This window comes from Myxine glutinosa, chromosome 14 (genome assembly GCF_964187855.1).
Source record: "Myxine glutinosa chromosome 14, kmMyxGlut1.1, whole genome shotgun sequence".
NCBI classification, from domain to species: Eukaryota; Metazoa; Chordata; class Myxini; order Myxiniformes; family Myxinidae; genus Myxine; species Myxine glutinosa.
This window is the reverse complement of record NC_136274.1, coordinates 82,407,223-82,422,264: the sequence shown is the minus strand read 5'-3', so window position 1 is coordinate 82,422,264 and position 15,042 is coordinate 82,407,223. Positions and strand designations below refer to the sequence as shown.

Sequence of the window (15,042 nt, the reverse complement as noted above, 5' to 3'; positions counted from 1 at the left end):
GATCTTAAAAGCGTTGTTTGTCTTTGTAGTAGTTAGAAATGGCTATTTAGGCTTAAAAAGCATTAAATTCCCTTTAGAAACGTCAAAAATCGCTTTTAAAACGTCGAAGCGCTTTTAAAAAATCGAATCGAAGCGGATAAGCGGATAACCGGTAAGCGGACTAAGATTTTCGGCCGCTGAAGCGGCTAAGCGAATCGGACTACACGGGCTGGCGGAGCGGATAAGCGGTAAGCGGACTTAAAATTTTCCGAATCGCGCCCACCTTTACAAATATGTATACACATACGTATCCACATATACACATATATGCACATTATACACATATATACATCTCCACACACACACACACACACACACACACACACACACACACACACACACACACACACACACACACACACATACACATACACGTACACAAAAACAGACACACACACACACGTACAGACACATATACACACATACACACACACACACACACACAGACATATATATACACATACAACAACAACATGCATTTTAAGGCCATTTTCCCTGCTCGAGCGGGGGTTAGCCGACATACACATACACACACATATATACACACACACACACATATGCACGCGCACACACACACACACACACACACACACACACACACACACACACACACACACACACGTACACACACACACATGTCCCACATGTATACATCCCACATGTATATACATGTTTAAAGTGTACGTGCCCTTCTCCCCTCCCCTGCCCGGCGACGCTGGGTACTTCTGCTGGTAACGAATAAAATAAAAATGAAGAAATATCTCTCGGTTTCATGAAACTCGGTGGAATTGGATGAAATTCGCTCGGTGAATTCACGCGGTGTATTCGGTTCGGCTCGGTTCACTCGGTTTAAAGAAAAAGCGATAATGTCGACATGTTGCTGTCTGTGTCATGTTGGGCGGTGTATGATACTTGTTGGCTGTTGGGCGGTGATATGGTGTATTTTTTAAAATATATCTCTGCATTTTCCCGCGTTGCTGACACCGAGTCCAAAACCATCGATAAAAATGAAATCATATGGCGAGTTAGATTGGAGATAAAGGCGTGAGAGAGACTCAATGGCCTTGAAGTTACAGGCCTTTGAGAATTCATTTCGTTCTATAAACGGCAACTTTCATCGGATTTTCTTCCCGTTTTTTTTCAACCGAGTCTAAAACTATGTTAGCGACTGTGAAAAATGAAATGATATATCGAATTTGATTTGAAATAAAACTGGGAGAGAGAGCAAGACCCCACGGGCCTACAAAACAGGCCTCAAAGCTATGCGAGTTAATAAAATGGTGGATATTTGTTTATATGAAGCGAAGGCTCTCCCAGAATGGGTGGAGCTATGGGTGGAGCTACTCTGCAAACCGAGTAAGCCACACCCCGGACAGACGCCCAACAGACAGACAGACAGAATCATCTCCGGCTATTATAATAGAGATAGAATATATATTATTATAGATTATATATACAGATATATATCTCTATTATAATAGCCATAGATGATTCTGTCTGTCTGTCTGTCTGTTGGGCGTCTGTCTGGGGTGTGGCTTACTCGGTTTGCAGAGTAGCTCCACCCATAGCTCCACCCATTCTGGGAGAGCCTTCGCTTCATATAAACAAATATCCACCATTTTATTAACTCGCATAGCTTTGAGGCCTGTTTTGTAGGCCCGTGGGGTCTTGCTCTCTCTCCCAGTTTTATTTCAAATCAAATTTGATATATCATTTCATTTTTCACAGTCGCTAACATAGTTTTAGACTCGGTTGAAAAAAAACGGGAAGAAAATCCGATGAAAGTTGCCGTTTATAGAACGAAATGAATTCTCAAAGGCCTGTAACTTCAAGGCCATTGAGTCTCTCTCACGCCTTTATCTCCAATCTAACTCACCATATGATTTCATTTTTATCGATGGTTTTGGACTCGGTGTCAGCAACGCGGGAAAATGCAGAGATATATTTTAAAAAATACACCATATCAACGCCCATGTTTAGGGCCCACACGGAAGGCCTGCCTTTTTTACAAGAAAAAAGGTAAAAATTCAAACATTTGAACAGCCTTGGACGTGCACCTTGACCCCATGGTCAACGCCCACCGCCAACAACCGCCCAACTGCCAACAACCGCCCAATATGTATCATACACCGCCCAACATGTATCATACACTGCCCAACATGACAGACGGCAACATGTCGACATTATCGCTTTTTCTTTAAACCAAGTGAACCGAGCCGAACCGAATAAACCGAGTGAATTCACCGTTTACTTTTGATGACAGTCGTCACAAAACGACATATATTTCTTCGTTTTTATTTCATTCAACATTATTAGCCGGAAGTAAAGTATGGTTCAGGAAATTACCGAGAGATATTTCTTCGTTTCTTTATTTATTAGTTATTTGCGCATACACTTTAAATAGGTTTATTTGAAATCTTTAATGTTCACAATGTCATATATTTGTCATTTGATGATGACGAGACACTTCCTCTTGACTCGTGACAATTCATGCGTTGCGTGGAAACTTCCATTTCCAAAATGAATGACACAGTCGATGAAGAACGACTCGGTGTCAGCAACGCGGGAAAATGCAGAGATATATTTAAAAATACACCATATCACCGCCCAACACCGCCAACAACCAACAAGTATCATACACCGCCCAACATGACACAGACAGCAACATGTCGACATTATCGCTTTTTCTTTAAACCGAGTGAACCGAGCCGAACCGAATAAACCGAGTGAATTCACCGAGCGAATTTCATCCAATTCCACCGAGTTTCATGAAATTACCGAGGGATATTTCTTCGTTTTTATTTTATTCGTTACCGGCAGAAGTACCCAGCGTCGCCGGGCGGGGAGGGGGGAAGGGCACGTACACTTTAAACATGTATATACATGTGGGATGTGGGATATATACATGTGGGACATGTGTACGTGTGTGTGTGTGTACGTGTGTGTGTGTGTGTGTGTGTGTGTGTGTGCGTGCGTGCGCGCGTGCATATGTGTGTGTATATATGTGTGTGTATGTAGACTAACCCCCGCTCTAGCAGGGAAAATGGCCTTAAAATGCATGTTGTTGTTGTATGTGTATATATATGTCTGTGTGTGTGTATGTGTCTGTACGTGTGTGTGTGCGTGTGTGTCGATGTACGTGTGTGTATGTGTATATGTGTGTGGGTGTATATGTGTGTGTGTATATGTAAACATGGGCCGGTGTGTGTGTAAAGTGTGAGGAGGTATTGGAGAGGAAAATGCAGAGATATATTTTTTAAAATCGCGCCATGATGATAAACGAAAATACACCGCCTAAAATAACAGTCGACATATATTTAAAATTCGTCACACACATCCATGCCCGTGGGATTCCCACGGGTGGGAATCCCACGGGCATGGATGTGTGTGACATTTCGACATATTGAGTTAGATGCTGCACCTGCACATTCAGTTATATAAAATGGTTACTGGCAATTGATCACATCCACAAATGATGTAATCCACACAATTTATGTACTTTACATAACGTTAATAGGAATACATGCCCGTGTAGATGGGAATGACATATAATTCACCGAAAACGTTGAAGCAACCGCATAATATTACGGTGATGTTTAACTCTGAGTGAGAATAGCTCTAAATTTTAAAAACTTTCTTCTGATATTTGTGATTTATTTCAAACAAACTGTATTTCCCATCTACACGGGCATGTATTCCTATTAACGTTATGTAAAGTACATAAATTGTGTGGATTACATCGTTTGTGGATGTGATCAATTGGCAGTAACCATTTTATATAACTGAATGTGCAGGTGCAGCATCGAACTGCGAGATCTCGCGAGATCTTGGAGACGGCGGCAGGGATTTTCGAAGCTCCACACGGTCTCCACGTTTTTCGAAGTTAAGTCTGTTCACAATTGTGTTTTGTCGAAACTGTATTTATCTTTCGGTGTGTGAAGTTATTGTGTGCAACTTTGGTTGTTTCTCGGTGTTTATCTTTCATAAATTGATCGTCTGTTTGCCGTGTCGCGAGCAAGGCCTTGTACAGTGTGCACTGTACAACCTTGAGGCTTTGTTTTTCTCTCAGTGGTCCGTCGTTTGTGATCCAATAACTTTCGTTCTCTGTATTCCCAGTCTTTTCACCCATAGCCTACTTCCTTGTGTAAATCTCAACTCAAAAAAAAAAAAACAAAAAAAAAAACACATTTCCTTCTCTGTTCTCATTCGTTTATTCATTCTTATTCGTTCGTTCGTTCTTCGACCACGTGTTTCTCCCCCATTTCCCCAGATAGTTTTCACTCATTAACCTTCAATGTTTACACTTTCCCCTCAAGTTATGTATTCCGTCATATTTTATAACACCTTTTTCTTCTTCTTCTTTAAAAGGCTGCTTTCGACTTGCTCACCAAATCAATTCATCCCAAAAAAAATATCCATCTCCTATAGTGCCTTTGTTCTACATTCCCTAAACTCTCCTGCAATCCATCCTCCATCCAGCGTCCTTAAACGTATTTTTAACTCGAAGGTCACAAGAAACTCATTTTGCAATAAATGTTCGTTTCCCATAAATCGTACACTTTCAAAAATCCAATCTCACCCCTCCCCTCCAAATCTTCCCCATAACCCCTCCCCTCCAAATCTTCCCCATCACCCCTCCCCTCCAAATCTTCCCCATCACCCATCCCTTTCAAATCTCCCCCCTTGCCCCCTCCCTCCTAAACTACTCCCTCACCCCTCCCCGCCAAGACGCCCCCTCGCCCCTCCCCTCCTAGACTCCTGCCTCACCCCTCCCCTCCAAATCTCCCCCATATCCCATCCCTTTCAAATCCCTCCCCTTGTCCCTTCCCTCCCAAACTCCCCCCTCACCCCTCCCCTTCAAATCTCCCCACCCTCATTGCTTCTCAATTTCCCCCCGCTCACTCCCCCTCCTCAAAGCGTCCTCCCCGCTTCTTCCCCCTTCAAACTCTCACCTCCATCTCCCCCAACCTTCTGCCTCGCTCTTCCCCCTCCTCAAATAACACCTCATTGTGGCTCACCCAATCACCATCAAACCTTTTGTCCGCCCCATCCTTCCCTTTCTCCGAGCTATTCTGAAATCTCTGACACACCTTCAACAGCTCTCCCTACCTCTTCCACCTCTTCCACATCTTACCCTGCCCCTCCTCCCCCCTGTTCTGTATCTGATGCTCCCCCTTCCTCTTCATTAACGGTATGGACCTCAAACATCCGGGGCCTTCGTTCAAACTTAACTGATCTCTCCATACAGGTTGCTTCTGTCAAACCAGACGTAATCTGCTTAACAGAAACTTTCCTCCTTTATGATGTCTCTGATTCCATAGTATCTCTCCCCGGCTACTCCCTCCTCCGGTATGATAGACCTGAGCCTCGTCCTGGAGGCGGGGTTGCTATCTTTATCAAAAACTCTCTTCCTCACTCGCCCTACACTGCACTCTCTCCACCTCACCCCCAGGAATACCTCTGGCTACGGCTTCCCCTTCGCTCCCACCTCTTGTTCATATGTGTGTTGTACCGTCCACCAAACAGTGATGACTCCATCTACATCTCGCTGTCTGATGATATGGACCAACTTCTATCTACTCATCCCAACTCTCTCTTCCTCATATGTGGTGATTTCAACTGTCATCATGCCAGTTGGCTGGGTGTGGGTACCTCTCTCACCAGCCATGGCTCCTCAGCAAAGGACTTCTGCGACTCACTGGGACTGACACAATCTGTCAATTTCCCGACCCGGATCTCAGTCAACGGAACATCTTCTCTTCTGGACTTGGTTATGACTAACTTCCCTGAAAATGTCTGCTGCTCTTCTTCTGCTCCGATCGGATCATCTGATCATGTCCTTGTTAAAGTGGACATCTCTCTGACCATCCTCAGGGAGCCTGCTCAGCGTCGACGAGTCTGGCATTTCACTCAGGCCAACTGGCACGGTCTTCAAGCAGCCATCAATCATCTGGACTGGTCTCCCATCTCTACCACCTCTGACATCAACTCATCCTGGGAATTCTTCCAAAGTAAATTGCTCTCTCTCATGCACAGATTTATCCCATCTCGTCTTCAGTTGTCATACCCTTCCTCCCGTCCATGGTACACGGAATCTTGTGGTGAGGCTGTTGCCCAGAAACAACTTGCCTTCGTCTCCTGGAAAGCAAATCCAACGGAAGGAAATCTCATTTCCTTTCACAAAGCCCGAAACAAGTGTGTGTCCACCCTCAGGAGAGCCAGGAAACAATATCTCTCCGTTCTCAAGACCGAACTCTCTTATCTGTCTCCCTCTTCCAAATCCTGGTGGCGTCTGGTCAAATCCGTTTCTGGTGTTTGTTCCCCCTCCATCCCCTCCCTTACCTCAAACGGCTACACAGCTGACTCCGCACGTGAAAAAGCTGAATGCCTCAACTCTGTGTTTGCCTCTAAATCTTGTGTCCCAAACCCATCCCTCTCTGTACCCACCATACCCAGTCGTACCCTGCTGCTCCTGGACTCCGTGTCCTTTCCTCCTGACAAGGTGGAAAAGTTTCTGTCAACCCTCGACTCTGATTCTGCAACTGGACCCGACGGCATCAGCCCACGGGTCCTAAAATCCTGCTCTGCTGCTCTATCTCACCCTCTCTCTGTTCTCTTCACCCTCTCTTTTGCTCAAGGTCAACTGCCATCTGCTTGGAAATCAGCCAACATCACCGCTTTGCACAAAAAAGGTGCAAAAACAGATCCTAGCAACTACAGACCAATCAGCCTTCTCCCAATTATCAGCAAAGTCATGGAATCCATCATTGCTTCTGATATGAAATCTTTCCTCTTCTCCAATGGCTTGATCTCTGATCATCAATTTGGTTTCAGACCAGGTCACTCTACTCTGGACATGCTGCTTCTGCTGTCTCAACAATGGATGGAGGTCCTCAATGCCAAACAGGAAATTAGAGCTGTCTCCCTCGACATATCACGTGCCTTCGACACGGTCTGGCACCCCGCTCTGCTCACCAAACTCTCCTCCTTTGGTATCCATGGAAATCTCCACGCATGGCTGGCGGACTTCCTCTCTAGTCGTCGTCAACGTGTGGCCCTGAATGGGTTTCTCTCATCTCCTCTTCCTGTTCAGGCTGGAGTTCCCCAAGGCAGTGTTCTGGGCCCCGTGCTTTTTCTGGTCTTCATCAATGATCTCTCTGACTCTCTCGAAAATCCTCTCTATCTCTTTGCTGATGACTCCACTCTCTGCCGCTCCATTCCTCTTCCCTCAGATCGGCAGTCTGCTGCCTCCTCACTCTCTGAAGACCTGGACAAAATCACAGACTGGTCAAACAAGTGGAACATGTCTTTCAATCCTGACAAATCTCACACTCTTACTATGTCTCTCCGAAAAGATCGACTGGACAACCCTCCCATCTACTTTCTCAACAATCCTCTCCAAGAAGTTCTGTCGCTCAAGATTTTGGGTCTCACTATCTGCCATGATCTTTCTTGGGAAAACCACATTTCCAAGCTGGCCTCCAAAGCCAGTCGCCGACTGGGCATCCTCCGTCGTGCGAAGTCCTTCCTCGGCACACCTGAGCTCCTCACCACATACAAGGCTTTCATCCGCAGCTCAATGGAATACTGTTCTCCCCTATGGGCCGGTGCTCCTGCCTCACACCTAGCTCGGCTTCACGCTGTTGAAACCAAAGCTTTCAGAATTATTGGAATCTCCCGCGATGAAGCTATCTCTGAGGGCCTTTCACTCACTCACCACAGGCAGGTAGGTGGTCTTTCTGTCTTCTACCGACTCCTCTCCGGCCTTGCACCCCCAGCTCTCTCTGTGCTCTGTCCCCCAAATATTCCTACAGGTCGCACAAGATCTGCCAGCAACCCTCTGATGGTTAAACTGCCGAAATCTCGGCTCTCCGCTCACCTTCACTCTTTCATTCCTCTTTTCTCCCGCCTCTGGAACAAACTCCCTCACTCCCTTCAATCCCACTCCTCCCTCCAGGTCTTTAAAACAGCTGTTCACCACCATCTCTTATCTTCCCCCATCCAAAACCTTGATCTTTTCTACCCCCGCTAATTCACCCCAGATCCACCTTGTTTGAAATTCCAACTTCTTTCCTGGAAGTCCTGGCAGTGTCCATATGTTTTATACCTCTCCCACTGCCCCCTTCCCACGCCCCCCCCCCAAAGCCCTCGCCCTCTCTCAGATCTCTCGATGTCTCCATGTCTCTCGGTCCCTACTCTCAAATGTTGTGTTTGTGTCCTTCCCCCTCTCTCCCCCTCTCTCCCCATCTTGTCTACCGCTCCCTATGTTATATGTTTTATGTGTCGGTTTGTCTTTCTGTGTGTTCATGTGATTAATGTTCGCTCTTTCACGAGCCTCGATATTGTATACAAAAAAAAAAAAAAAAAAAAAAAAACTCAATATGTCGAAATGTCACACACATCCATGCCCGTGGGATTCCCACGGGTGACCCCGCTAGTCTTACTATAATTCACCAAATGCCCGTCCGTCTGTCTGTCTGTCCGTCTGTCCGTTCCCAGGTACCGCAAAAATGGCTGAACCGATCGCAACGATATTTTGGGTGGGTAATCCTGGGACCCCCTGGAGTAAAATGGGCTACATTGTTTTTCCAATTTCAGCTTTGGTCTCCAACATTTTTAGGTTTGGACTCCCACCTAACGTTATTGTCCCGGGTACCGCAAAAACGGCTGCACCGATCGCAACGATACACCTCCATGTCCGTGGGATTCCCACGGGTGACCCTACTAGTATATATATATATATATATATGATATGACTTCTCTCTTGCTGTTGGGATCATTTTCCCCAGTTTACCTTCACTAGTAAGAGGAGTAAGCATCCATGTTCCTTCATTATTCTTTCAATGAATGAACGACAAATCATTCAAAAAGAAATGACACAACAGTAGTTTATTGTTAGTAAAATTGAGCATTGTAGAAATGAGTTTGTTGTTTGGCTTTCATAAGGATTTTGTTATTGGAATTGTTTATTGATCAATGTGTAGTTATGAAATGTTATTGTTTGGATGGAATGAAATGATTGTGATTGTCTCTGCTCTTCTTTTTTTACATCCTAATCCTCACCCCATTTATTCTTATTGTCCAGTTTGGTCTCCAGATCCTTTCCACCCTCCTCTTTCACCTCTTCTTAGTCTCACCCACACATTTTGTTTCTTCATCCACAGGAGGGATGCACGACTTCCAGAACATCTTCCTCCACACGTATCCCGGTACCTCGAAGCATGAAGCTCGCCAAAGTCTCTCCCATGGCTTCCTCTGCCGCCCGCCTTGAGCCCGGGCAGCCCGTTAAGATCGAGTTCAAGAAACCCCACGTCAGCGGCGGGCAGCTTTTAGGCAAAAACTAGGCCTCAGCATTAGCCCGCCGCTTTTAGGCAAAAACTAGGCCTCAGCATTAGCCCGCCGCTCGGTCAAGTGCGTGCCGAGGCACTTTCTGGCTTCCTTTCCCTTATGGCCCTGACCACACCGTGCCTTCCTGTGTTTGTTTCCCATCTTGTTTGCCTTGGATGTGCAGAGCGCTGAACCTCTCTGCCTCACGGGCACCTGCAGGGAACGAGCGCTGCTTCCAGTCATGGCAAATTGTGTTACCCCTACCCTTTTGTCGTCGCCACACATTTGGTGTTTCCTGGTGCTGTCGGTGTGCGCACAGTTGAAAAAGGGTGTACGCACGGTACGCCTCGACCGACGCAGAGCACCGTGGTGCACGGACGTAGAGCACGGTGACGATGCTGCTGGATTTTACCGTAACATAAAACTCGCATTCTCCATGTCTTAAAGATTCTTTCGTCTCGAGTGGTGTTTTTTTTGTCTCGTCCTCTTTCTCCCACATCAAGGCCTGAGAAGCGCGAGCTCCAGCTGCACCGCACGTTTTGTTTCTGCACAACCCGAGTGTGATGCAGTACGCGGGGTCTTGAAAGGTCACGTGTCTCGACATTTTGAGCACATGAGCGAAATGCGAAACGAACCGTGCACGGAATGCTCGTCTACACGACGATCGCGTCTGAGTACTGGATGGGCCCCGCGGCCATTTTGCATTGGCAGGAGCCACGTGGACATTGTGAACGTGAAGAGAACAAACCCCGTGGCATGACCATGTGCGTTTCCTGCACGTTGTCGTGGAAGTGGTCTGACGTTGATCTCGGAAGAAATGCTACAACATGTCAAACAAGTGGAGAAAAAAGGGATTTTAACAAAAAAGGGAGGGATAGCTATGGGGGAAAGCGTGTTTAATAGAACGATGTGCAAATTGCCAAACAAACACAAACACACGCGCACACGTACGTAAACACACACACACACACACATATATATATATATATATATACACACACATACAATCATACATGTACACGCATGTACACAAACATGTACACACGTGAGCGGGCACACACACACACACACACACACACATATGTCTATATATATGTATATGCACACACACGCAGGTACACGCACACGTACGTAAACACACACACACACACACACACACACACACATATATATACACACATACATGTACACGCATGTACACAAACATGTACACACGTGAGCGGGCACACACACACACACACACACACACATACATATATGTCTATATATATATATATGTATATGCACACACACACATGCACACGTACACGCATACACACGCAGGTACACGCACACGTGCATGCACTCATACATATTTACACACACACATATACACACACATGTACACACACATGTACAAACATACACATGAAGGTACACACACACAGGTGCACACATTCATACACACGCACACATCTCGTTTTGTCATTTCTGTTCCTCACAATTCTGTCTCTCTCTTATTCACACACACACACACACACACACACACACACACACACACACACACACACACACACACACACACCTATACATCTTGTTTTTTTTATTTTTGTTCCTCAAAATTATATCTCATCATTTTTCAATTCTTATTTTCAAATGTATTTAATTAATTGTACAGTATCGGTTGTTCCTAAACTTAAATATAAATAATTTAAAGGATTGCTGTAAATGATGTTAATTTCACAACATCCCATATTAAACTTTATTTAAATTGTAAACCTCAAACATATTTCCCTTACCTAAAGCAAGAACCTTAACCTGTAAGCAATTGCTTGGTTTCCCGACTGCACTGATCATCAGCTGGGCACCGTTCTTCCTCGACGTTTCGATCCTTTCAGCCCAGGACCTCTCCAAACAGCGGATCCACAACCTCGATCATGGATCCACATCAATAGATAGTACATCAGTAGATCCACAACCTCAGTTGTGTCCAGGCAGTCAGTCAACTCATCAATCCAACATCAGTTATTCCAACTTTACTCGCTATAGGATTTAATGTATTATCATATATTTATAACTTTCCTTACACACTCCATAATATGATAATACATTAAATCATGCACATCTTACTTTAAATATACCTTGTCCACCAACCAGAACGACCACACCACCTACCTTGCTGCTGTCTCCTAGCAATCACTGATACAAAACCACAGAATGTTCTAACTTAAACACACACACACACACACACACACACACACACACACACACACACACACACACACACACACACATATATACACGCACATGTACACACATATACACACAAACATGTACACACATGTACATGCATGTACACGTGTACGTACACACACACACACAGACACGCATATACAAACACACACACGCATGTATACACACATGTATGCACATGTGCACACAAACATGTACACACTTGTACACATACATACACATGTATGTACACACAAAAACACACACACATACAAACACACACACACAAACATGTACACATATGTACACACACACGTATGCATGCACACATGTACATACACGTACACGCACAGACTCACATGCACACTCACACACACGTATACACACAGAGACACACAATCGTCCACGCACACACACACACCAACCTCTGTTAATGCCAAATGACACATCAGCACTCAAAGTAATCATGTAAATAAGCTTCCGACGTTGTCGGGGAGTCAGCCAGGCTCATCTTAGTGGGTCAGATTCGACAGCATTGAGGTTTAAACCCGTGCATCTCAAAATTTATATTGCAATCCCGTATATTGCTCACACGTGCAAGTATTGCCGCGATATAGCGATTGCCACAAGTTTGGTGTTCCGAAGGTGATGCCTCTGGGATCTACGCAACGTTCTCTCTTGTGGGGTTAGCAGTGTTGCACATCTACGAGCAGTCTATGTTTTGCGTAAGACTGCGTATATTGCACGCAATGCATATGTTCTGCATAAAACTGTGTATATTGCACGTGATGCGTATGTTTTGCGTAAAAATGCGTATATTGTGCGTGATGCATATGTTTTGCGTAAAACTGCATATATTGAATGTGATGCGTATGTTTTGCGTAAAACTGCGTATATTGTACATGATGCGTATGTTTTACGTAAAACTGCGTAAATTGCACGTGATGCGTATGTTTTGCGTAAAACTGCGTAAATTGCACGTGATGCGTATGTTTTGCATAAAACTGAGTATATTGTACATGATGCTTATGTTTTGCGTAAAATTGCATATATTGCACGTGATGCATATGTTTTGCGTAAAACTGCATATATTGAATGTGATGCGTATGTTTTGCGTAAAACTGCGTATATTGTACATGATGCGTATGTTTTGCGTAAAACTGCGTATATTGTACATGATGCGTATGTTTTGCGTAAAACTGTGTAAATTGCACGTGATGCGTATGTTTTGCATAAAACTGAGTATATTGTACATGATGCTTATGTTTCGTGTAAAACTGCGTATATTGCACGTGATGCGTATGTTTTGCGTAAAACTACGTATATTGTACATGATGCGTATGTTTTGCGTAAAATTGCATATATTGCACGTGATGCATATGTTTTGCGTAAAACTGCGTATATTGTACATGATGCGTATGTTTTGCATAAAACTGTTTATATTGCACGCAATGTGTGTGTTTTGGGCAAAACTGCGTATATTGCACACAGTGCATATGTTTTGCGTAAAAGCACTTCTAGTGCACACGATGCGTATGTCTTGCATAAAGACGTGTATATTGCACGCGATGCATATGTCTTGTGTAAAGACATGTATTTTGCACGAGATGCGTATGTTTTTTTGTAAAACTGCATATATTGCACGCGATACGACGATGCCATGCCATAAGCACCACTGTTCTCACCACACCAGGGTCCTGCCCCGTGATGACCCTACAGTACCGTGATGGTACTTATACACTCAATTGGTGACCATATGAACTGAGCCATAAGATCCGGGGGCTCCGACCGTATGTCATAGACACCCTGAAATGTCTTAACGTTGAACCTGGAATGCTGAAATATGTTTACAATTTAATAATCACATAAAACTTTAAATCAATACCAAGGGCTATCTTCAATTCTGCACTGCTCAATAAATCCTCACCAGGATTTAATGATGTGGCGAACTATTTAACATTTGCACATGCTGTCTCCCATTGCCGACTTTGATGGATTTTTTTGAGGTTTGGAGAGGTCACACTTGCGGTTGGTGCGTCCATGTGCAACAAGGTGGAACACATCAAACCCCAACCTTTGTGAAATGCTAATTAACAGTTCTGCACAGGCTACCGCCATTTAATTATAACTGTCACCACTCAAAAGCAAGAATTTATTTTCCTCTCTTGTGCGTAGTCTGATTGCCACCATTGAAAATTGCGGAGTATTATTCAGTGCAAGCAGTTTTGGCCACATAAGACAGGTGGTAATATTGGACAGTTCCACGTATCATGCTCCCAGCAACCCTCCAGCATCAGTCGCCAAAACGCAGTACAGCAGGTGATGTAAATCCTTATCCTGACAGATCCAGGAGACACACATCATCATGAACTCGTATAATATTGGCTTTCCAATTGGAATTCTGATTTTTGTGGAAACACTGTACATCGATTGGTCAACACGCAGTGCTCGGTATGGTATGTTATAAGCACAGTAATTCAAAGGTGCGTTTAATCACCTGATCACGTCACATACTGCGATTCAGGTATTTAACAGAAGCCTGGCCTTGTTACCTAATGTGTCTGCCATGTTCCTTTCGCACTGGTATAATGTACAGTGGTACTTGGTGTGAAAATATGGTTTTAAAGTATTAAATAAAGGAACAATTTAAATGTGCATCCAGTTTTCCGGGTAAGGGGGGTTGTGCTGTGGTTTTGTTTAAAGTGGTTATATGGTATAGTATGTGTTTTACTGATTTGGAAGGAACCATACATCGGTGATTAATAGGAAAAAAGGAGGGTGTTTTCCAGGAGGGATTTGTTTTTCAATGTTTTTTTTTTGTCTTGGACAGTTCTGCAACCCTTCAAGAAATGTTCTGTACAAGTTCAACAGAACTCAATATAATTTTATGGACCCTAATGAATTGTATGGAACTCTGCTGAGAATGGATATTCTATAGAATTCATTGGATGTTCTATAGAACTTGTCGATTGAAATTTTGTATTACTTTAGGATCAATGTCTATATAACTGTTCCATAGACATGATATATAAAATTCTGTAGAAATATCGACCTTTGCTATCGATTCTATTTCTATGGAATTTTTACAGAATTCCTATAGAAACTTTCTATGGAACAGTTGTATAGACCTTGATCCTAACATACTACAGAAGTTCTCACATTAGACAGATTGTGATTGTAAGGAACATATTTTGCAGGGAAGGGTGGGATGTGTCCTTGAGACGCCGATGATATTTCAACAAGATGAAGCGCCTTGCTCCTTGTCAGCACTATATCCCAGGCCGCTCGTTACTCGGACGCTCGGACAGCCTCCGTGTCTGCGGAACCCGCTTTCCGTGTATTATCCGCGAAACGCGGACATTTCTCAGCGCTCGGAGAGTCGAGCCGTTCGTTCCGCGCGGTCCCGGTTACTCCCCCCGCACCTGTCTGCATGCTTCAGGACACCTGTATTTGAGTGCATCGGTA

General features: G+C 44.3%; 1 protein-coding gene across 8 annotated transcripts in view; it reads left to right on the top strand.

Annotated features, from left to right (window-relative positions):
• The window catches only part of FILIP1 (filamin A interacting protein 1), a 277,856-nt gene extending 263,624 nt beyond the window's left edge, over window positions 1-14,232 (top strand). For 7 of the 8 annotated variants that reach the window (XM_068136277.2, XM_078768449.1, XM_068136274.2 and 4 more), the window contains one exon: window positions 9,204-14,232. In XM_068136277.2, the coding sequence (XP_067992378.1) occupies window positions 9,204-9,383 (180 nt within the window). In that variant the 3' untranslated portion in view covers window positions 9,384-14,232. The remainder of the gene's footprint in view (window positions 1-9,203) is intronic. The other variant, XM_078768448.1, reaches the window with a different exon arrangement.
• The last annotated feature ends 810 nt before the right edge of the window (window positions 14,233-15,042 follow it).